Source organism: Triturus cristatus, chromosome 8, assembly GCF_964204655.1.
Source record: "Triturus cristatus chromosome 8, aTriCri1.1, whole genome shotgun sequence".
NCBI classification, from domain to species: domain Eukaryota; kingdom Metazoa; phylum Chordata; class Amphibia; order Caudata; family Salamandridae; genus Triturus; species Triturus cristatus.
In genome coordinates, this window is record NC_140591.1 from 69,605,240 (window position 1) to 69,629,571 (window position 24,332).

The following is a 24,332-nucleotide window of genomic DNA, read 5'->3' on the forward strand; positions in this document are numbered from 1 at the left end:
CTGGCTTTTCCTCCATGGAAGAAAGAGAGATTTGTTTAGTTACACCACTTGGTGCACACAGCCCATATGCAACACATCTGTCTGGAATGGGCAGGACAGGAGGTATGATAATTGTCGCTCCTAGCACACAGTCTTAAGACGCAGATGTGTTCCAGACAACCCTAAAACCCTAGAGTGCATCAATTATAGCCAAGATGATGCTGAGACAATAAAGAATTGGCCAGGTGTACCCAAACCTCCAAAGAGTCAAACTCCTCTCATTGGTAGGAAGTGGGGGTTGCTGACCGGTCCCACAGTATATGCTGGTCGTATGTATATACGTATGTCTATAGAATGGAATCACCCAAAGACAAAATAAAGGAGCAGTCTAACGATGAGGGTTGTGCAGAAGCAGGGAGAGATGGCAGGGAGGAGAGATGAAAGTGGATCAGTAATGGGCGTATACAACGGTGAGAGTGCGGTGTCTCCAACAGTCCTGATAGTAGCACCATAACATCAGCCCTTCAAGAAGTGGCATTTCTTTCCTCATATACTGATGAGTTGGTCATGGATTCTTCTCCCACACGACCCCTCTATACTCTATCCCCGGTCCTCGAGGAGTTTGACTCTTTGGAGGTTTGGATGGACCTGGCCAAATCTTGATTGCCTCAGCATTATCTGGCCATCATCGGTGCACTCTAGGGTTTTTGGGTTGTCTGGAAGACGTCTGTGTCTTAAGACTGTTGAGCGTGACAATTGTCATGCCTCTAACCTGACCTATCCAGACAGATTTGTTGCATATGGGCTCTGTTGTATTGCTTTGTGTTATTTTATGCATATTTCTAAAAGCACACAATCGAACAGTTTCTTGGCCTTGAGTTACAGAACACAGCAAAGTAAAAATAACAAAAGATGTAGGAATATCAGTTTGACAGAGAGAATTGTTAAATACAGCAGAGTAAAAACTACAGTAGTGAGAGAGCAAGTGGACAGAGAGAAGTAGAATACAAGGAAAAGAGAGAACCTATTAAAAAACACAGGCTTCCAGAGCTTAACGGCCACAGTGGACAAAGTTCCATCTTCATAGATCTCTGTAGTTTTCGGTAGCTCAAGGACTTGATTTGACGAATCTAGGGACCTTCCAGGCTGATATAATGTAAACTTCATGGTCAAAAAGCTAGAAGAATTCTGATGTATTGCTATATGAATGATAGTTAAAATTGGGAAGGGGACCCTGCAAGTAAGGGCATCATTGACGGGACGTAAGCATTAGCGAGAAACGGTCACGTCTGGTTCATCTGACACCAGATGGGCAATAGCAGGTTTAACCAATTGAACATGATAAAAATGTTTTTCAGGACAAATTCTGCTAACTATTTTGCTGCCGTAGATCAGTTCCATTATCTGTGTTTGCTCTTATATAGGTATCTCCCTGTTCAATGGATTCGTAGGTGATGCTCTCCAGCAAGGGGGCACTTCAGAGGACTGCCTCTATATCTTTTTCAAAGCCGCTACCCTGGCCAATCAGCAGCATGAAACTGCTTCACATGTAATACATGCATTTTCGTTGCTGTCACCTTACTGAAATTGGTTAATGAGGTGCATTCTCAGAACTGACCATATATCATGTACAGACACGAGAAGACGTATGCAGTATTCCGCCCATTTTCTTCACACTTGAAGTTCATGAACTCAAGAGAACAAGGGGATTAGTATCGTTTGACTCCCTGCAAGAAGGTGCAGAGTCCCCACAAGAAAAGAGATAAAATTCTTTCTTTTATCATACCCAAAATATAAAGGCATACCTGAGCGTACAATCAATACGTTTACTAAAAGACAGTTAAATAGACGGATTACCAAGAGATTCCTTCCATAATAAATCGAGGATCCAGGTACATTATTGAAAGGTTACTTATGGTAGGAAGCAAGTGTATACTAAGGTCGATTATAATAAAGAAATAAAAGCTACAACTATAATTACAGGGTAGCTGTAATAATCTATCAAGTGACAAACAGAGAGATCCGAATTGCTAGTCTTGATAAAGATGGAACAATAATTCAATACCATCGAAACGCGTCGACGCCCTTTGTTTCTGTGTGGCAGAATCTGTGGAACCACTCTGTCCTGCGGTTGAAATAATAGAACTCATCCAGGTCGAGTGTATATACCTTTCCATGCGATCTGTCAAATTGATGACAAATTATAGTGTCTTTAGATATAGGTTTTTCTCTGTGTTAAAATTGTGATTATTATATAATGTTGTAATGTTTTTATACCATTGATGTAGTGTTTTAATGAATAATTAATTTTTGTTTTAAAGATAACTGTATCACATGTTCAATGTGATTAGTTTTTTAACGAAAAAATGCAATAAAAAATATATTTGATCCAATTGTTGGTTGTGAGAATAAGAATGTTTTTAATTTAGCACAGCATAATATGTGTAGATAAAATTGTTTCTTGTTCTAGTACACAAGGGATATTTTAATTGAAACAATCTAATATTAAGGACATAGTCCTCTTTCAACTGTCATTAGCCTTTACGATCAATCAAGATCTGCAGGATCCTCTCTTCTTGACCACTGGATCTATCGTACATTCGCATGTTTGAATTATTCCCAGTCATCAGGCTGGGAAACCCGTCCTCCAACGGAAATCAATGTTAACATAGCAGTGTAGGTTTACACTCAATAATATTGAACTTTGTATAGACTATCTATATCCTGCTCACATCTTTATAATTGACCCAAACTCCAGCCAATCACAGACTAGCACCTTCAGGCCTTCCTCTGTCAGAGGCTTCCAACCGGCTGATTTTCTACTGCTCGTTCAGTGTGAGGCACCCTGGGCAGAGCGCTCTCCTTTTGAAGAGTTTCTCAGCATTTCCCAGAAGAATGCTGAATTCAAGACATAAGAATTCACCATGGCAGAGTTAGTGGAGAGAAAATTTCCTTTCAAGGCGTGTAAAACCTGTGCTAAAAGGAGAATGTATGTGAATGATCCGCATACGAAACCCCTCCACTGTCCACATATCCTGGATATTCTGGATCATCCTCTATCTCTTCCTCCAAGAAAATAGAAGCACAAACACTTGAAGGGACTGCCTATGGAGGTGGTCAAACTAATGAAGAAAGGAGCTGTGGGGGAGTAGACAGCATCAGGGTACAGGAGATTTCAGGTCATCATTATTAGTTCAAGTCATTTTCGTTTGGCTTAAAATCAGCCCCTCGCATATTTATGAAATCCATGGCTCCAGGGCTTGCCTTTCTAAGGAGGGAAGCCTGCGTACTTTACCAACACTTAGACGGCTGACTCATAAGGGCATAGATACGTCGAAACACGTATGACCAAGAAGACAATGTCAATACTCTCAAACCAAAGTTTGACAATGAGCCTGAAAAACACCAGGGTCACAACAAGCCCAAATTAATTATTGTTAGGTACTGGGATTTGCACAAAAGAAGGAAGGAATGGTGTAACCTTCACAGAAAAGAAGAAACACATTGATGCTCCAGGCATCGTTACTAATATCAAACAGAAACATGGCACTGAGAGTGATGAAGGCAATGCTGAGGTGTAGCCTGCTACTACCTCACTGTTTATGAATAAGAGTAATTCTGAGTCTCATTTCATGCAAATGCTTCCAATAACACGAAGTATGATGCATATCCTGTAATGTATGCTTCTACTTCCGGTCCTTCTCATGCCATCCCTGTGACATGTTTGTGCCCGTGCTATCCAGGTGTCACCCATACGGTCTGCAAAGTGCCTTTATATTTTTGTGAAAATGTCAGCTGTAAAATATATTGCATTTTACTCCTTCCCAACTAACATTTTATTGTTTTTACTTTTGTGCTGGGAAGCATTGAGAATGCCAAGCTGAAACTGGAATATGATCAGATGATGAAAGAAGCAGAGGAGAAGAAGGCAAGCAAGAGACAAGAGCTAAGTTTACTGAGGAGCAAATTCTCTGAACTGCTGATGACAAACAAAGAACTGCCCGACCACATGCAGTTCGAAAGAGGGGTAAGAGACCAATTATTTCATATTATGCATCAGAATAGCATTTATGTGAAGCTTTGTACTGCATGTGTTGGGTATATAAATAATGCGCTTACAGATCACCTTCAAAGGCTGCTTCAAGGCGCATTATTAGAAAAGCATTGCACCCACATTAGCCTCTGTAGGGTAGGACCAGATGATGATTTTCTCATAGTTCACTCCTGGTTATACAAGGTGAGATTTGTATCCTTAAGGCTCAAGGCTGAAGCTTCACCTCTACTTACTATTCCTCCACACGTGTTCCTAGAGCCTTCACATGCATGGTAACCACCTGTTACCCGCGTTCGTGCCTGGTACCCACTGTATCTATGAAAACGTAAAAATTAACATGAATTAACATGAATCGACTGTTAAAATAATTGTAAAACTAAGTTTATAAAAACTTTAAGAACTCCACGTTGCCACTACGTCATGTACAATTCCACTGAAAACAACTTGGGACCTGATTTAGAGTTTGGTGTGAGAGTTACTCCCTCAGAAACGTGATGGATATCCTGTCCGTCGTATTACAAGCGTATTACCCTATGGCGCTCATAATAAGGTGGACGGGATGTCCATAAGGCAGACGAATATCCATTTGCCAAACTTTAAATCAGGCCCTTAGTCACAAATCACTCAGAATCTATAGATCAAAAACACAAAAATAAAACATTTTCCCTCCCATAGTTTCCTACGTAACCACTTCTTTAAGATTTACACTTTATTGACCAAGTGCCAGAGTTTCTTAGCCGTTGGCCGCTCTTATTAGAAGCTCCAGTACCCGTCTCTCCTCACTTTACCTTTTATCAATGCCCACCAAGATTCTCAATGAGTACTTTATCTACAGTGCAAACTCTGCAGATTCTCTTAGTACCGACAACACCATATGAAGCACTGAGTTAGCTTAGAAATGGAGGAAAAATTCCAAGTGAAATATGCATTAATTCCTTCTCTCTTCTGTACACTTGGCATCTCCAGCTATGGAGCAGGAAAAGGGCCGAGGAACAGAGTAGTTCTAACACTCAATAATACTACAGCAGTGACTCATGTGTAATAAAGGCAGACTTGGAACAGTCACTTAAACTCTAGTTTAACAAACAGAGAATAATACATTTGCTCTGTTAAGATTGAAGTTTCCATCCAGTCATCAGTTTATTTCTGGACTACTCTGGGTCCCCCCAGACATAGGTCTTTTCATTCTTCTTTAGTAATGTGATTGCATTCCCCACCAACTCAAACCTGATTACCTCCATGACACAAACTTTCCAGCCCAGCAGCTTTTCTCCACAAAGAGGTCCCCACCACATCTCAGTGACCGTACAGATGGAGGCCCCGTGCCATACAGTTATAATTACCTTGGCACTACATGCTTTCTTAAAGCCTTACTGACCAGATTTGATGTTTTAACCACAGTTGCTTGTTCATAATCGGCAGAACCCTAACTCTTAGTACTTCACTTAACATTTACCAAATTATGTGATCATCCATCACGACATCCCAAATACCTATAACAAGGAGCTGCCTCCAACATAACAGAGGCCAGCTGTCAGGTTTTACTAGATCCAGCTGTCGGGTTTTGCCAGATCCAATATGTCTCACAGACATTTTGCTAAATTATTTTTAAGTAATTGTCATGAGCATATGGTTTCATGGGTTCCTGGCTCCGCTGCAATCCTTTCTAAGGTGATTCAAGATCATAATGTAATTGTCATCAAAGTAGGGATACTCATGATGGCACCATATTTATTAAAGCAGATAATACACTTTATTGTGGTAAGCACACACCTCTGTCTTACACCCTATTTACTGCTCCCTTATCTAAATACCTTAGAGACATGAGTTAGCCCTACCTTGGTCTGTGTTTCTCTAGAGCTTTCTAAGGATAAGAAAACGCAATTGAGTAACCCCATCCCCTCCATAGCTGTGCCCTTGCCTCTGAATTGAAGACAGTGTAGATGTAAACAAATGGACAGTAGTATGTTGAGTGAAGCTGAGAGATCTCCAGGCAACTTGCTATTCAGGCAACAGAGCAGCACATTATACAGAAAGCGAGCCCACCTTCTGCCCCTTGCACTAGGACATAAATGAAGATCCTCTTAATTTTGTCCTGAAATGTATTATTATCAGTTTCATTGTAATTACACTACATTTGAATTTAAAGGTCCTACTACAAGGAGAAATTATTTGGGGAGATCCCCCCTACCCTCTAATTTAGACCACTATTAGGATATTCTGCTGAAATGAGAGCAGAAGTTTCTAATTAAAATTCATTATAATCAGAAAATGATATTGGGACAGCTGGTGGGAGTTTCGCACTTCATCTTGTGGTTGGTGCTGAACTTAACCTAACACCTGTGCCACTTGTAAATAGCACATATTATGGTCATTTAACTGCAGACGTCCGTGGGAGGGTTGCTAAACCTGCTTGCAGCTATAGGGTAACACATCAGCCACAAGGGTTGCTGGAACAGATTGTTTTATCGGACTTCAAGTTCCTATAGGCAGTTGAAGCATCTAGAAGCTCAGCTGGCCCCAAAAGTATCATAACATTTCACATCCATCAAAGTTAGTCTTCTTTGTAGCTGTAAACAATGCCTAGCTGAACTTCCGTGCGGTGTTGAAAACTAATCTCTTTGATTTGCCCAGTAAACAAATGATATTGAGTGTAGTGAGATTGTAACTTCTAAAGTATAAATCATGCCTCATATGTCCCCTTTTATCTGAAGGAATTTGAGATGGATCAGAGAATTCGCGAGGAAATGGAGAGGCTCACATCAGAGAGAATCCGAACGGTGCTGAAGGAGCTTGCTTGGGAGCAGGAGAAACACCGCATTGGGCTTCAGAAACTAGAAACACGGTGAGAGCCTACTTTGCATCAGTCTTCCTGCTGGTTCTGTTGTCTTCAGCTTCCTTTTCATAGACACAGGAGCAACTTATATTTACAAAGTCATGACAAAACCCAAGAGAAAATAATTTTAAGGTAAGAGGTCATGAACTTAGGTCTTAAGTTATAGGACGCCTTTCTTTTTGCAAAAGAGATCCTCTGCCACTCCTCTTCTTACATGGCTTTGAAAACCCTTTAGGTCATATCAAAGTGGTTTTTGTGCTTAGAGGTCTTGGAGTGGCAAAGGCTGACCTTGAACCAGAATGATAAAATTGTTAAGACAAATCTCATCAGTGCTACAAACCAGCCATAGAAAGCGTACATCAGGTAGACTGGAATTTGGTCATTTACTTTAGCTACTGTCCCATCCCCAGAAGCTGCAGTAGAATTTTTGAGTCTTAGTTTATGTCTAAAAGTAGTTACTACGTATATTAAACAAGGTAAAAGTTCAGCATTATGCCTCTGGTACCAAACGAGTTACAGAATACAGATATGATGGTTTAAGCTGCTTTGATCAACATTCCCATTCTGCCTGCACAGAAGTTGTTGTTGAATTAAAGTAAGCATTGTTAATTCAGGGTGCTTTCTTAGTGGGCGTCGCCATTATCTATAGGTTATACAAAGGTGCTCCCTTTTGTAGAAGCATATTAAGGATAGAGGGAATATGGTTGTTTCGTTACCTAAACCATTGGGTTTTATCTGGTCTCTCATTGGAAGGGACGATAAGGACACATAAAAAGAAGAACAACCATCCAGCACAATCAGGAATTCTCTTTGAAATTAAAACTTGGGCTGGCAAATTTAATACAATAAAAGACAACAATAGTTCATTCAGATTCACTAAATATGAAATTTTTTAGTTATTATAGGAAGCCAAGTTGGACCAACCTAAAAGGTACATCAAAAGTGGATTTTGTCAACATGTAAAACATATATTAAATATCGGTCATTGTGTGTACATCTATTCAAGCAGACAGTAATCCACAGTAGTTGATCCATGGGATGGCATATCACAAGTGATTCAAAGACCATATGCCTCTAAGGCTTCATAGTGAACAAGTCTTATACCCTGCATACAAATATGTATCTATTTTTATTCAGGCACCTGCATGACTACTATATTCTGATACTATTCAGTTATTACCCATATATAGGTAAGAAGTCAGCATGTCTTAATCGTCTGAGACTTTTATAAGGAAAGAACAGATGTCTCTCACTGTAATTCGTGTCTCAGCACATATCCTATGGCTTTCAGATTCATCATATGAATGTTTTTTTCTACCAGTAACTCTATTGCCTTGCCAAATCACTTGTTATCAGATACACAGGAAAGCCTTTTCCTTGGATGGTCCTTAACCGCCTCGTTATTTTAGTATGGAGGGTAATGGCGTTTTCCATTATTTTGTTGGATGCCACCATCCGTCTCGCCTGACGAAGACCCGCTATCAAATTCATAATTGGGGTCAAATTGTCGACGTATTTACTGTTTTGGTTGGCATTTGTGGCCAGATTTAGAGTTTGGTGAGCATGATACTCTGTCACATCCTGACAGATATCCTATGGGCCTTATTACAAGTGCATTACATCCTACGGCTCTTGTATTACGACAGACAGAATAACCGTTCCGTTATGACATAGTAATCATTCCACCAAACTCTGAATCAGGCTGTAAGTGTACACATTTGGAGCCAGACCTTGAATGGTGGTCTGTGCTGACCAAGCATTTGATGTATACAACCACAACTGTGTTTGTCTTTTCAATTGCTTTCCCCTGCACACATACCCTTTCTTTCACTGGTCACTCGCCGTCACATGGAGCACTTACTAAGGGTAACTGACTGCTTGAATTGACGTATGCTCAATGAACAATATTTATTACATGTTTTCTGTGTTGAAAGAATTCTCTTCTGTTGTACTTTCTGGTTTGGTGTGACTTGGCTCCCTATAGCACCTAAAAAAATGTAATATTGAGTGAATCTGAAGGAACCCTAGTATTGCTACCATACTCAGATTCTCAGGTATACTACGCTGCCCTTTGTTTTTCATTGACGAACAGAATACATGTATTGTGAACCATAATCAACATGTTTCCTTTGAAGATGTTGATCCTCCTTCAGATTTGGTTCAAGTGAGAAAGGAAATGGTACCCGAGGCGATATCCCTCCCTATTAATTATTAAATATTATATGTGCGTATATGTATATATATAGATGTATATGTATATGTATATATATGTGTGTGTATATATAGATAGATAGATAGATAGAGAGAGATTTCTTGTTAGTGGTAATGGATATTGAATCCCTGTACACTAGCATCAATCATTGTGATGGAATCAATGCTACTAAACACTTCCTTGAAAATCGGGACTTGAATATGAGAGAACACAATAGTATGCTGTTAGATATTATCGATCTGTGTCTTACTACACATTTTTTTCAATTCCAGAATGAGATTTACCAGCAGGTGCATGGAGTGGCGATGGGTTCGTGCTTCTCCCCCAGCTATTCATGTTTACATGTTGGCTGGTGGGAGAGGCATGTCCTCACGGCCACCCACCACTTCTGGTGGAGCCATATAGTCCACTATTGGCGCTATATAGACGACGTCTGTCTTATCTGGAAGGGATCCAAAGATGATGCCTTAAAGTTCATAGAAGATATCAATGTCAATGATTTTAAACTTAAGGTTTACAGCCTCCATTGATGATTCTATGGTTGAATTTTTGGATGTTTTACAGTATGTCGATGAAGGTGTCCTCCATACTAAGTTACACAGAAAGTCCACTGCTGGTAACTCGATACTTCATGCTGACAGTGCCCATCCTCGACACCTCATTAACAGCATACCCTATGGAGAGTTCATACGTATTCGTAGAATTTGTAGTTCCGAGTTAGTCTCTAAAGAGTGTCAGATGGAAGCATTTCAGCGATTCCTTGACAGAGGCTATAGCAGGCAACAACTGACCTTAGCTCTAAAATAGCCAATGAAAAGAGAAGGGAAGCTCTACTCCAGCCACATCTCAGTGAGGTGATTGACATTGAATTCTCAGAAAAAACTGTGCACCCAATTCGGCTTATAACTAGTTTCAGTACACAAGAACAGGCTATTCCCAAGATCATCTACTCAGAATGGCTCATCATTCTGACCGATAACATTCTTGGTCCCATTCTGCCAAATCTGCCAGCTATCACCTTCAGACGAGCACCCTCCATGAGGGATGCTCTTATTAAATCTATGCCTGAGGTGAAACCTGTTAAGACCTGGCTTACTAAAACTGGCTTCTTCAAGTGTAGTTCTTGCAGAGCGTGCATGTTTGCCAAAAACAGCACACACTATAAAACAGCTTTTAGTGACAAACTGTTTGGCATCCAACAACATCTAACATGCCGTTCTGATTATGCCATTTACAAACTGAGGTGCACTTGTAATTTAGAATACATCGGCAGGACCAAGCTTCCGGTACATAGACGTATTCTCTAACATGTTAGGGCCATTGTGAATTCTGACCACAATTACCAGGTGGCCAGGCACTTCAAGTCTGTACATGATAACCAACTAAAAGACTTGGAGTACACTGTTTTAGGAGCTGACCCCAACCCCGGCCAGGGTGGGAATCGTGACAAACTATTAAGACAGAGAGAATCTCATTTTATCTTAGCTCTCGATACACGAGCTCCGAATGGCCTTAATATGAACGAGGACCTTCACAATATTCTCTAGAGTCTTTTCTCGTCTATGGAAAGTCTTTGTACTAATAATGTTTTGAAATTTTTGCTCTTGTTAATCAGTGTTTAGATGCCAATGTAGATGTTTAAAGACTTTCTAGTTTTTAATGTGTGTATATACATATATTCTTCTATATATTCACAATGACTTGCGACTGCGTTTTGCACTTGCACTTTAGAATCACCTAGGCTTAAGTGATTCAGGGTTTCTCCCCCGTGTTGCCAGTGTGATGATTTATTTCTTTGCACAATATCATTTTGCACAGCACTGTTTGCACTTGTTAGGCATATGGCACTTTTTTTCTCTTACCATCATCTGAAACATAAGGCAATTCATTCATTCATTCGTATACATATACTGTCTATTTATTAAGATGCAGATTCTGTGAATCATCACGTCAATATTTGATATATTTAATATTTGTATTCTTTTGGCTTGTTCGGTTTAGTGATATCATCATGAGACCTTTTCTTTCAACACAATATTGCACATGCATTTTATTATGGAGTGTCTCGGCAGCTATTTTCTGAACCTTATTTTACTTGCCTATTTATCAGTCTGATGTAACTGTGATAATTTTAAATATCTAGTAATACTGTTGTCAGTATGAATATTCGTTATTCTGCCTTTGAACGAACGTTGATATGAATTATGGTCATTCTATTAATCACCACTGAATGTTTTTATAAGAGATGTTTTAGTTCAGGTGCCATATTATTTCTCTGGCATTTGATATGTTCAGCTCTATTGCAACAACTTTGGCACGGCTCTGGTTTTATTGATTAGGTAATTTTTTAAGGAAGTAAATTATTGCACTATGCAAATATTTATTGAACTCAGTTTATTGCCTTTGAAAATGCACTGATTTGATATTCATATGTATTTATTTGTATTTACTGTGAAAATTGTAATTCTAGTTATTGCATTTTTATTGACCATGAGCCGGCCAGATATTACCTAATTTTTTACTTCACACAATATTAAAAGCTGCACTATGCAGACATTTTGCCAGCTGCTAGATTGTACATTTACACTATCTCTTTTCGAACTATCAGAATTCCAGCATGTGTATTTTATGCACCAATGACCATTTGAAGTGCTTCAGTCTACTATTGTTGTTCACCGTCAAACAGTTAGCCTGTTTTTTATAGCTGATTGTGCACATACCTCACTTTAAATTTGTCAGTAATTGGAGACGCATCATGTGATCAAGCTCCCAAGAGGAGTGAAACGCGTCATGGAGGACACTGGTTTTAGCATTAATCCATGCTGAATAAACTACACTGCATTACCCACTAATCTTGTGTGGGTGTCCATAATTTTCTGTTTCAAATCGGCGGACAGGACGATATATATATATATATATATATATATATATATATATATATATAGTTTTAGTGAGGTATACTGCTGCCGATGGCTCCTAGATCGATTCGTACCAAGGACCACTGCAAGGTTAGACCTATACAAATGTCTGCATCTGTCCTTGTTCACATTATATGAAAAACCAAGTTATAGCTTGAATTTTCGTGCATATTTAGATATAACCCCTTCAGGTGAATGATGGCCAGTGTCTGAATCTGTGTGAAGATGATGTCCTCTTTTTTTCTCTTCTTGTACAGGTTCCGCTCCTCTGTTGAGTACGACACTGTGGTCGTTCATGCCATTGGCAGCAGTCACAAAGTTTCGACATACAGGCTCCTGGCACTCTCGGAAAAGTACTTTAAAGTGCGAGGAAATGTGGGCAAGAAACCAAGTACCCGATTTGATGCCCGATTTAAAGAAGCTGATGTAGCCAGAGAAGCCAGAGCAGCAGGTGGGATAGTGATGTCACATGATGAATACCCCATTGGATGCCCTCTTATAGTTGTTTATTCTTCCAGATCCTTTCTCTATTTTAGCTATTTAATGTAATTATCCTGTGTGCCTTCATTGTGTAGACATTGGGCCTGATTTAGAGTATTGTGTAAAGGGTGCTCCACTGAGTACACTGTTCGCCAAACTACGGGCCACCCATAAAATTTAGAATTGGGTAGACCGCCATGTTTTGGACAGAGGTGCCCCCCACTGGCTCTGCTGTTAGAAATCCCGATACTGATGACCCTAAAGAGTTTGTAACGCCTGACGTCAATGTAAATGCATTAGGGAATCTACCTGTTTAGAGAGGATGGTCTTATGTACTTTTTTGCAGTTCAGTTCTGCCAGGTGAACCCTGGGGATAGTGAACAGAAACAAATGCAAAATAACTCCCACAACCTGGGAGAAATGTCCAAGGGAAATTAGTTGTGTATTTTAAAAAACATAAAAATCCCACTTTGAGGGTTTGTTTTTGACCAACAGAAATGTTTGGTGGGCGGCCACACAGCAAACCTTTATTGCCTTCTGAGGAGCTTCCGCGGCAGTGACTCCTCTAAAGTCACCGATATTTCTACAGGGCCTTAAAATATGTTGGGTAGTAGTCTGGCCAGGGTGGCAGCCTGAAAGACTGCGGACTGCCCCAGCTCAAAACCAGGCTCATAATATCTAAAGATTACTTTAAAGCTGGGTCCGGTAGCTCATTGGACTAATGAGTCCACTTAACAAATCTGTGTTTGATCTCAGAGTCACAGGTTGGAGTCCAGGCCAGTCCTTCTGAGGTTGATAAAAGAAGTACCATTGTGTTTGGCAACAATAATTTTCAATTATTCAGTGCCAATCTACCCCAAGATGTAAACATGCATTTTATAAAACATGTTATTATGTTTTGACATTGTCAATGACAGGGACTAGAATGAGAGTGCAAGAGTAGAGAGTGACAGGCAGGGGAGGAATTTCAGATTCTAGTCAAAAGTATGGATATTAACAGTGATTTGCACGTTGAAATTACCATAGTTACCAATAACTCTGAGGGTGGGGAAAATATAGCCCTTTATATGATGGACATTGAAGCCACTCTAAGAAATTTGGGCAAGGTATACAAAACTTTTTAGAGATCACAAAATCTCTGATTCGTAAGATCACAGTGTTTGTGACCACTGAAAATTTATTTTCAATGTACTAAATCCATTTTAACATTCAATAACGTTTTACCAACTCCTAAAATGAGTTTGTGAATGTATACCAAATTGCAATTTGGAAGACACGTGTTGTGCTTCATCCCTTCCTAATCCGATTTAAATTCCTATGTATCAGTGATATGCGACAAGACTTCCGAAAAGTGAATTAAAGGAAATTCAAAAGTTATTGACTCTAAAGTTGGGTTGGTAACTGATTTCCAAAAAGAACTGGGTCCCCTTTGGACCCCTTTCCCTTTGCGAATTGGGATGGCTGCTTCAGGGGGAACAGACTGTGGTTTGGGGATAACCAAGAACTTTCAGTGAAACCTATCAGAAATTAAACCTTTTTAAAAAAGAAAAAGCAGCCCTGGATCCTTTACAAAAATAGGGATGCTTTAAAAAAACTTTTTGGGAAAAGCAATCACAGAGACAGTGATCTGCTGACCCTTGCCGGCCACCATTTGCAAATTGTGTTGCGCCTAAATAATATCTATTAGGCAGGTCGGTCTGCAACTGACTACGAACCATTTTTTTTTTTACCTGACCTATTAGTAAAGACTATTTGTAAAGAAAGGTGATCTGCAAAAAATATTGTTTCACAACATGAAGATTTCCGATTTGCAACCAATATATTACTACATCTGGCTGTTAGGTATAAGTATCAAGATCCGGTTCGCACACTTCCCAATTTTCCTGGAGTGACCTCCACCAAAGGGAATTTTATGAGGTCATGCACCTGCGGGAAACAGTATTTTTGGGTCTCATATACCCGGTAAATGCTCAATTTGGGCCAGAAATTAATCTGCGTTTTCAGTTGCTTTCAACAACCAAAAACTCTGGGTGAAAGTAAAAAAAAAACCTTCATATTTTTGATGGGAATGGTAACTACTTTTAATGGTCCCATTCAAATGTACAGACCACTCGTAATGAGGACGTAAATCTTTAAGGTAAGTATACATGCTGTTAGAATAGCAAACTGCACTTCCAAATATATGCTTAACTTGATGATATGGTGGTAGGCAATATATGAACAGTTTCATATAACTATTGATATCATTAACCAGAGGCAGACACACATGGGCTCACTGACCCAGTCTGTTGCATTTCCCTGCATTGCACTCTCACTGAATTTAGAGTACAGCAAAGAGCAGAAGCTACTTTAAGCATTTCACGCATTGCAAATAGCCGAGCCGATATCCGCATACTAATTCTAACTATGTCTGTAGTACTGCCCATTCATATTTTTAGCTACATTTCTTACCTCTTCATCCCTTCCTAGAGTCTGCTTACCACCTGGAGAAGTATTCTTGCTATTATGCTAACCTGTGGCTCTTCCCAACCTGTGCCTAAGTCTAAGACCTCTGATGTTGTTGTCCAAGATGCTCTTCCCAGCCCGTGCCTAAGTCTAAGACCTCTGGGGTTGTTGTGCTCTTCCCAACCAATGCCTAAGTCTTAGACCTCTGATGTTGTTGTCCAGATGCTCTTCCCAACCTGTGTCCTTAGTCTAAGACCTCTGATGTTCTCCTTGTATTTTGGAGGTCTAGATTAAATTTTGGCTTAGGCAACTGACCAATAGAACCGGGATTCTGGGAGAATAATTTTGTTTTGCTGTGCCTAAAATTGTAACAATGCGAACTGCAAACATTTTAAATCTGGTGTTTCCCAACGGACCACTAATACACTTTTGCTTTCTCTAATTGAGTCTCAACTAGACTACATGCTCCATCTTGCTCCGTGTAGGACTCCACGTGTTGCAGGGATTTCCTGCTATATTAAAAATATTCAGTCATGTGCTCATATGTAGCTAGGTCCACTCTATAATAACTCTAAAATACCTAAATAACTTGCCACTGCCACCAAAACCTGCAGTTTCTATACCTTATGGTGGTTCCTTTTCATCATCGTACTGAAGGTTTACTGCCTTAACGCTTTCATTTTTTATGCTTGATCCACAGGTTATCATAGAATTGATCAAGTTGTCCAAACTATGGCCTTCTCTCTGCTTGTGCATAATAAATAGAAATCTATTCTGACATTATGAAAATCCTTGAAAAACACTTTTATGACAAAATATTTGCTATAATACTATCTCTATTTTCAAAGCCACATCTGGCCAAAAACAATCCTCCTTAAATAACTGAGGGTCTCTGGTGAGGTATGCCACCAAACCTGCTCATTTATTTGTTTAGTACTTGAGCATAGAACATGGGCACTTCTGACCTACTCAGGTTTTCTCTTGGTTTTTGACGAGTCCTTTGCACAGACGATAGAAAGGACTCATTAAAAACCAAGAGAAATATCTTTGTCAATGTCTTCAATGCCATATGTTTTCACACTGATGGCCTAAATGTATTCTGGGTCTTCTTGCCAAGCCATGTAGCTCTTGTGGAAAGATTGCCTAACTTCAGTTTCAGTCCTCCATTTCTCTGCTGGCATTTGCTGCTCATCCCTGGACCAACCAAAGAGGTACAGCAGGTTGGAGGCGGAGCAGAGTAAAAGGTACAGAAATGTAGGACCAGGACATAAAAGAGAAGCCATGGTAGATGTTGGGATCCTGGGGAACCCCGTGCAGGCAAAAAAGGGCCACTGATGTGAAATTAACAGCCAGGATAGCCACAGCATTGTATTTACGGCTGTGAACTTGACATGGTGAACTGAGCTACAAACGCAGACATACAGAGCATCTGTTTATTTTGGCTGCTGAATATACGCTGGACTTGGGTGGCAAGCATGCAGAAGGACCTTAGTGAAGGGGAGTCTAGCAAGCTGTGGGCTTCTTATCTCAGTCTGTCAGGTAACAAATGAAAACCTTTACCACAGCAACGTCATCAGCCTCACCATGACAGGGGAGACTAATTGATTTCTAAAGAACCTAAGGCTTGGTATTTCTTCCTTGCTTCCAGGAGCACAGCACTCCTGGTGTCTCTTTTCCCTTCCATAAAATCTGTTTGTCCTTGTGGGCCCTCTTCAGTGCTGGTGCTACACATCCTTGTAATAGTTGTTAGTCATGTAGGAGAGATGTCAAATGTGACCTTGCTTAGGGCACCAATAGCGCTTGTTGCATCCAGGACAGTCTTCTCTTCTGCTTTGGAACAGCATTTGCTTTCAAGGGGATATCAGTGTCAAGAAAATTCTCGATAGTAGGGTGCTTAGCAGCAAGTTACTACTCCACTCTGTTGTCGTACCCAATCTGATAGAGACTTCTATTCCCAGATTCCTGATCTTAGAATTATCCCCAGGTGTCCGACTGGATCTGAACATTTTCAAGCTGTACCCCTGTGTACCAGCCGGTGGAATCGTTCAGCTCTGTGTTAGCATCGTCCGTACCGGATGTGGCTTACACGGTACTTATATATGCACCACCTCGGCAAGCTGACATCAGTTCTTTCCTTTCCGTGCCAGATAGCATAGATTCGGGAAGAGCTGCCCCATAGTCAATTTTTGACTGGCTTTTTACGACTGTCTGACTACCACTTTTTGAGAAATTCTTTACTCCTGGTGTGACATGATAACCCCGAAGAAACTGGCTGATTACAAACCGTGTCTGTGGTCTGTCTATGGTGCCTTGAGAAGTACCATGACTCTAGAGCCTGCTAGGATTACCATGGCAGAAGACGCTGAGGGAGCATTCCCTTAAGCTTCTGGCTACCCAACGTCAAATGAGCCTGCAACAATCAAGATCCCGTTCACGTGGACAATCCCAGAACCATTAACAGAGTCGCACTCGATGGTTGCTGTTCCGGTTGAAGTCGTCGTCGGGTGAGTCGCACACAAAAAAAAAATCTAATAAGTCGAAGCGGTCTTTGACTTTTCTGCATCTGTCCGAAATCCTTGGATGAGATGAGGGATCATCGGCATTCCAGGTCTCCGCCTTTGTGGAGCCCCAACCAAGGTCCGCTTTGTACTTCCCAGATTTTCCTGCAGTGGGCCCCACCTAATTTAGGGAATTTTATGAGGTCATGCACTTCATTCTTGGGCAGCCCGACCCATTTGAAGTGCCTTTGGGTTGCATGGGGGTTCGGGAGGGGCCCCTACTGCATTTAGGCCAGCGGGTACACCCTCGCCGCCAGTCCTGCCCCTTAAATCTATCCAACTCCAAAGCAGTGCCGCCAACGAGACTGAGACATTCTCCGGCACTCACTTCTGTATTGATGCCCATCGACAGCACAAAATTAATCATCCTCGACTCCGACATGGAGCCAAATGGGTGTTGCAATGGGAGTTGCCCAACGCTGGTGCCACTGCTGTCTGGAGCCATGCCTTCTGGATCAAAGCCAGAGCCTTTTGCCTTTGACAACCCTGGTACTGGGGATGAATGGGAGGGCTATGTTGACCTTGATGAATATTACCACCCATTCGACGATACCGAGAACACCTGGTATGTGGATCGGGTGGATAAGTGGGTTAGACACCTCAGCAGACACTGACCTGGTCTCCCCTCCTACTATTGCTATGGAGGGGGGAGCCTCTTTTGCCATGGTGGTGAGTAGGGTGGCTGAGGTCTTGGGCTTTATGCTGCCCTCTGTGGCAATGAAGACAAACATCTTAAAAGAGGCCCTTTGGTTGGGGACTGCCACTTATGTACAGCGCCTTAAGACCCTCACAGGTGAGTAGTCTTGCTTTAGAAACTCCAGGTGCCAGATGTTCGACCGTTTTTGCATGCGCAAACTGGTTTGCGAACCCGTTTGTGCATGCAAAAACAGCGTGGGCCATGTACAAAGCCTTTTTGGCAAGTCGCAATTTACCACAACCTGCCCTTAACAAATGAACCAAAAATGTTACATTTTTTTCGTTTTTTAAATGCATCCATTTTCCTTTAAGGTAAACGGGCTGCATAAAAAAAAAGACTGCTATTTTGCACGTCGCACATCTGGCACCAGATTGATTGACTTATTTCCTCCTCAACGCCTGGTCCACGCCCTGTACAGGGGCTCCAGTGCACAGGACAATTGCCTATCACCACCGCCGACTCCAGGAGACCCCAGTTTCCTCACCCAGCTTGGTGGTCTAGGCCTCCACTTCCAGGATTAATCCTGTATGTTCCCTTCCACTCCACCTGATAGGAAATCCAAGAGGCTGGACACCTTTGTTCTCCTCCGCCAGCCTAGTACTCGGCTGGTGAACATCACGTGCGTCTTGGGCCATTACTTCCATATGATCTGGGACTCTGTTGCGCAAGTGCTGCCTATGGTCTAGGAGGAGGCTTGAGCCATACTCTCTCAGCCTATTGCCAGCGGGAGGGAAGCGGCAAAGTTCGCTATTAATTGTGAACTGGACACAACCGATACGCTGGGCATAGTGATTTCTTCGTCAGTGGCCCCTCAATACCACGCCTGGCTGAGGACTATTGTTTTTTCTGGGGATCAATCAATAAATCAATCAGGAATTATATAGCACAGCTGATCACCCGATAGGGTATTCAGGTGCTTGCAGGTCTCAGATGGCTTATACGAACAGCCAGGTCGTAAGGGCCATTTGGGATTCCTGAAGTGAGGTGATGGTCCGGAGATGTATGGGGAGGCTGTTCTAGGGCTTTGCTTCAATGTGGGAGAAGGAGCTTTCTTGACTTCTGCTCTAGTAGATGGGTGGAGTATGAGCAAGTGAGAGTGAGGTGGAGTGATAGTTGGTGGAAGTTCAGGTAGTGGTTGATGTTGATGTCCAACCATTGCTTATAGACATGTCCTTTGATGGATCCGTCTCTTCTGAGAGAAGGCGGACTCAGCGCTTGAGCGTTTAAGGAATGTAGAGCTATGGCCAGGTCCTTGGGTTTCTCTATGGCCTCTCGTCACCACCAGTCTGCCTTTTGCCCCTTTTGTGGCCCGCAAGGGGGTTTCCAACTGCGTCTATACCTTCCTAGCCACCATGAACAGCAAGCTTGCACGTCCTTGCTTGGCCGAGGTTGCGGTTCTCACAGAACACGTGGTACAGGTAGCCAAAGGCCAAGCTAGTCCATCGCTCCCCCAGCAGCAGCAGTCTCAAAGCACTTTTAGTTTGCCCTCCTACATTCCCGGGCATCCAGTGGGGGCAGGATACACCACTGGAGGTCAATAAAATCAGACCGGGTACTGCAGCTTGTGAAAAGGGGCTACTCCATCGTCGTTGTGGCTACCCGTTCACCCATGCCACCCACTTATGACCAGTTGACGGAGTACCACCTTTCTTTTCTTCGTCAGGAAGTGTCGGCTCTCTTGGCCAAGGTAGCCATAGAGAGGGTGACGGCAACAGAAGTTAGTAACAGGATGGAGGCCTTTGTCCTATACTCAATCTAAGGTTTTCTCAATCTCTTCCTCAAACACGAGAAATTCAAAATGCTTGGTGGTAGTCGCAGCTCATCTGAGGAGATCAGGGATTCTAATTTTTTCTTTATCTCGACCATTGACTGTTGAGGGCAGGCTTACCTAAGGGAGACGTCTTTCACCTCCAGACTACTGCGAACCTCATACACTAACTGGGGTTTACTATCAACATGCCGAAGTAACACCTGACTCCCTCTCAAGTGCTCCCTTTCATCTGAGCTGTTTTGGGCACAATACCTTTTCGGGTTTATCCTCCCAAATGGCGAGTTCAGGATATTCAAGCTATGGTACCGATGTTTCAGCCTCTAGTCTGGGTTTCGGTGAGACAGACTCTGAGGCTGTTGGGTCTCATAGCCTCCTGCATTCTGCTAGTGAAACCTGCTTGCTGGCATATTCAAACTCTGCAATGAGACTTGAAGTTCCCATGGGCATAGCATGAGGGCAATCTCTCCAACAGGGTCCAGAACTCGGAGGAAACTGCAACAGATTTGCAGTGGTGGCTGACGAACCCCGATTGGGTGAGTCTCGGACCCCACTCTCTTCCCCAGCCAGAACTGATTGTAGTCACAGATGAGTCACTCCTAGGCTGGAGCAGCCACCTGGGGTGGCCATCTGGGGGAGGTGGAAATCAGTGGACTCCCGATTCAGGTAGAGTCTGGGGTCCACATAAACTTGCTGGAGCTGTGGGCGATTTGCTTGCCATTGAAGGCCTTTCTACCCTCCATCAAGGGAAGGCTTGTGCAGGTGTTCATGGACAACATCACTGCCAAGTGGTACCACAACAAGGAGGGCAGGGTGTGCTCGTTGACACTTTGTCATGAAGCTTTGCATCTCTGGACAAGGCTGGAACACCAGGGCATCTCCCTGGTAGTTCAACACCTGGAAGGCTCTCTGAATACCAAGGCAGATAAACTCAGCCATCGATACCTAACAGGTGGTGCAAGGTCTTTTTGAAGAGTGGGGTGAGCCTTGGTTAGATCTGTTAGCCACTGCGGAGAACGCACAGTCAGCAGTTCTATGCGGTGGAGTTTCTAAGGTGACTCTCAGGAGGCACTTTTGGTCTTGAGTGGAGCTCAGGCCTCCTGTACGCCTTTCCACTAATATCATTCCGGGCCAGAGTTTTAAAGAAGATTAGTAATTACTGAGCCCAAGTTGTTCTTGTGGCTCCAGATTGCACACGGTGAGTGTGGTATCCTAAGCGGCTGAGCATGAGCTTCAGTCCTCCGTTCCAGCTGCCCCTTTGGGCAGTACCAGGGGAGGCTCAAGCCTTCAAACCTGCACACCCGCTGCTTCATGCATGGAGATTGAGCGGCGACAGTTGACTACTTTCAACCTTCCTCCCGAAATCTGTGATGTTATTCTGTCAGCCAGGCATCTCTCCACCAAGCCAGTATATGCCTGCAGCTAGGACAAATTTGTGGCACGGTGTGTATCTCGAAACATTGATCCCCTCTATGGGCCTCTTTCTTAAGTCTTATTTGTTATTTCTTTGACCCAGAAGGGCTCTGCTCTGGGCACAGTTAAGGGCTATCTTTCAGCCATCTCTGCATTTTGGTGGTTGCCGGACCAGCCTTCTTTATTAGGCTCCTGTTGTTAGAAGATTTCTCAAGGGTTTGGAACACGTTTCCCCTCCAGGCCATTCATCATGCTCCAGTGAGATTTGAACCTGGTCCTCACTTTCCTGATGTGTGCACCTTTTGAGCCACTACACAACTGCCCTCTTTGGTTATTGACCAACAAGACTGCTTTTCTAGTGCCGATTACATTTGCTAGGAGAGGCAATGAGTTGCAGGCATGCTCACTGCATCGTCCATATACTACCTTTTATCCTGACAAACTTTGTTCTAATGACACGAGCCTCCTTCCTTCCGAAGGTAGTCAGCCCTTTTCATTTAGGCCAGACCATCATCATGGATACCTTTTTGTCCCGCCTCATCCTTCTAAAGCAGAGGAGAGACTCCACCGTCTGGACACAAGAACAGCATAGTCATTCTACCTTGACCGCACAAAAGAATTCCGGATGGATGACTAACTCTTTGTAGGTTACGTCAGTGCAGAATCAAACCATCTCCCATTGGATTGTATTCAGCATAAAGTTCTGCTACACATTTGCCAAAAAGCAACCTTCTGAGGACTTGCGTGCTCACTCTACCAGATCTCAGGCTGCGACCTCTGCGTTAGCTTGGGGAATTCCCATCTTGGATTTCTGCCAGGGGGCAACATGGTCTTCCTTGGAAATATTTTTGAAGCACTACTGTCTACACAGGTCCATCGGGGATGGGCATTTTTCCTGTTCAGTCTTTCTGGACTTTCTGGTCCAAATAGGAGAGGATTTGCTTGGATATCTATCGTAAGACAAGGAATCTGGTGCTAGAAGTCTGTATCAGGTGAACAAGTTACTTACCTTCGCTTAACCTTATTTGGTAGAGATTATCTAGCTGCTGATCCCTTACCGACCCTCACATCCTCCCAGCTGTACGACCTGGTTAGAGGATGAGGGTTTCCTATTGAAGGGACCCTAGAACTTCACACCAGTGGTCAGTCCATATCCTAGCTCCGCTCTCCTGCCATGAGAAGTCATTAAAATGAATTGACATCAGCGCACTGTGGTGGCACTTGTATACATACTGTGTACGATGCCCATGCGGAGCTGAATGATCCCATCTACCAGCATTAAGGGGTACTGCTCAAAAATGTCCAGATCCAGTCTGACGCCTGGGGCTAATTCTAATGTAAGGACTCTCCAGCTAGATATTCTCTACTACATAAAATGTTACTGAAGGTAAGTAACTTGATCTTGCTGTCATTAACAGACGCAACCTCTTATGGTTTTCAGCCTGTTGTGCCTGGAACATGGTTCACGTGTTTCTTGGACTCCTCAATGCTACTTAATTAACATATTTTCCTACTAGTTGCAGCAGATGTTTGTATTGGAGGCCCTAGGACAGCATCTTTCTCGTGCCCTGTTATCTTTCTGCAGTCAGCCTCTCATATCAGGCAGCTTAAATCAGTACACTGTGCCACAGGGTTAAAATTGAGAAGCAAGATCTAGGACTGTATGGATGCCACCCTTCAAGAACAATTAAGGCACACCATCGCAAGAGCTTAATTTTGTTATATGTGTTACATTTCTGCGGATGAACTTGATTTTGGAACTCACGTGTTTACGTCTGCCGTTGACTCCAGATTGACCAGCACTTCCTCAACACCTATTGATGATCTTTCTTCTAATTCCACAGCTGTGTCGCTACCATAAAACCTTAGAATGTCTCTGGTGAAGGTCTCCGAACCTACCAGAGGCTGAGCAAATTCCTTCTTGTATTGAGTATTTTTGTTCCAATATTCATAAATATCTATGAAAGGGCTCTTTCGACAGCCAGATACAATGTTGGTAAGGGTGATGTCCTCTCCCCCTTTTGACCTCCTTCTCCTTTTTTCTTTCCTGGTTGCAGATGTGGTTGAGCGAGTGTAAGAGGGTGTGTTTTGGTGTATGGAGCCTGCCACCATAGAGTTCATAGTGTTGTATTTTCTGGAAGTCTGAGGAATATTTGTTTTCATCTTGCATCCTTACTTTTGCCATCTTACGCTTATGAGGCCTGCATTGTTTTCATCTGCCGTGGACTGTTTGCAAGTGCTGAGTTGTTGTCTCTCTCTTCTAGATTTGCTTAAAGGGTGATGTCTCTCCCTTATTGATTTCAGTTAGAGTTGTTGAGTCTACCTTCTAGAATTGAGTAAGGGTTGTTGTCTCACCCTCCTAGACTTGAGTAAGGCCTGGTGTCTCTCCCTCCTAGAATTGAGTAAGGGCTAGTGTCTCTCCCTCCCAGACTTGAGTAAGGGTTGTCGTTCCTCCCTCCAAGATGTGAGTAAGGGTTGTCACCCCTCCCTCCCAGAATTGAGTAAGGGTTGTTTTCTCTCCCTTGTAAATTTTAGTACAGATTGTTGTCCCTCCCGTCCAGAATTGAGTAACGGCTGTTGTCTCTCCCTCCTAGCATTGAGTAAGGGTTGTTGTCTCTTCATCCTAGAATTGAGTAAGGGTTGTTGTCTCTCCCTCTTAGAATTGAGTAAGGGCTAGTGTCTCTCCATCCTAGAATTGAGTAAAGGTTGTTGTCTCTCCCTCCTAGAATTGAGTACGGGGTATTATCTCTCCCTCCTAGAATTGAGTAAGGGTTGTTGTCTTTCCCTCCTATAATTGAGTAATGGTTGTTGTCTCTCCCTCCTAGAATTGAGTAACGGTGGTTGTCTCCCCCTTCTAGAATTAACAGTTGTTGTCTCTCCCTCATAGAATTGAGTATGGGTTGTTGTCTCGCCCTCCTAGAATTGAGTAAGGGTTGTTGTCTCTCCCTCATAGAATTCAATAATCGTTGTTG

The 24,332-nt window shown here is 42.5% G+C and overlaps 1 protein-coding gene across 1 annotated transcript in view; it reads left to right on the top strand.

The window, feature by feature from the left end:
• CFAP44 (cilia and flagella associated protein 44) overlaps positions 1-24,332 on the top strand; it is a 557,576-nt gene that overhangs the window by 385,086 nt on the left and 148,158 nt on the right. The window contains exons 27-29 of the mRNA XM_085621005.1: positions 3,844-4,006; positions 6,748-6,878; positions 12,257-12,450. Of these exons, the coding sequence (XP_085477131.1) occupies positions 3,844-4,006; positions 6,748-6,878; positions 12,257-12,450 (488 nt within the window). The remainder of the gene's footprint in view (positions 1-3,843; positions 4,007-6,747; positions 6,879-12,256; positions 12,451-24,332) is intronic.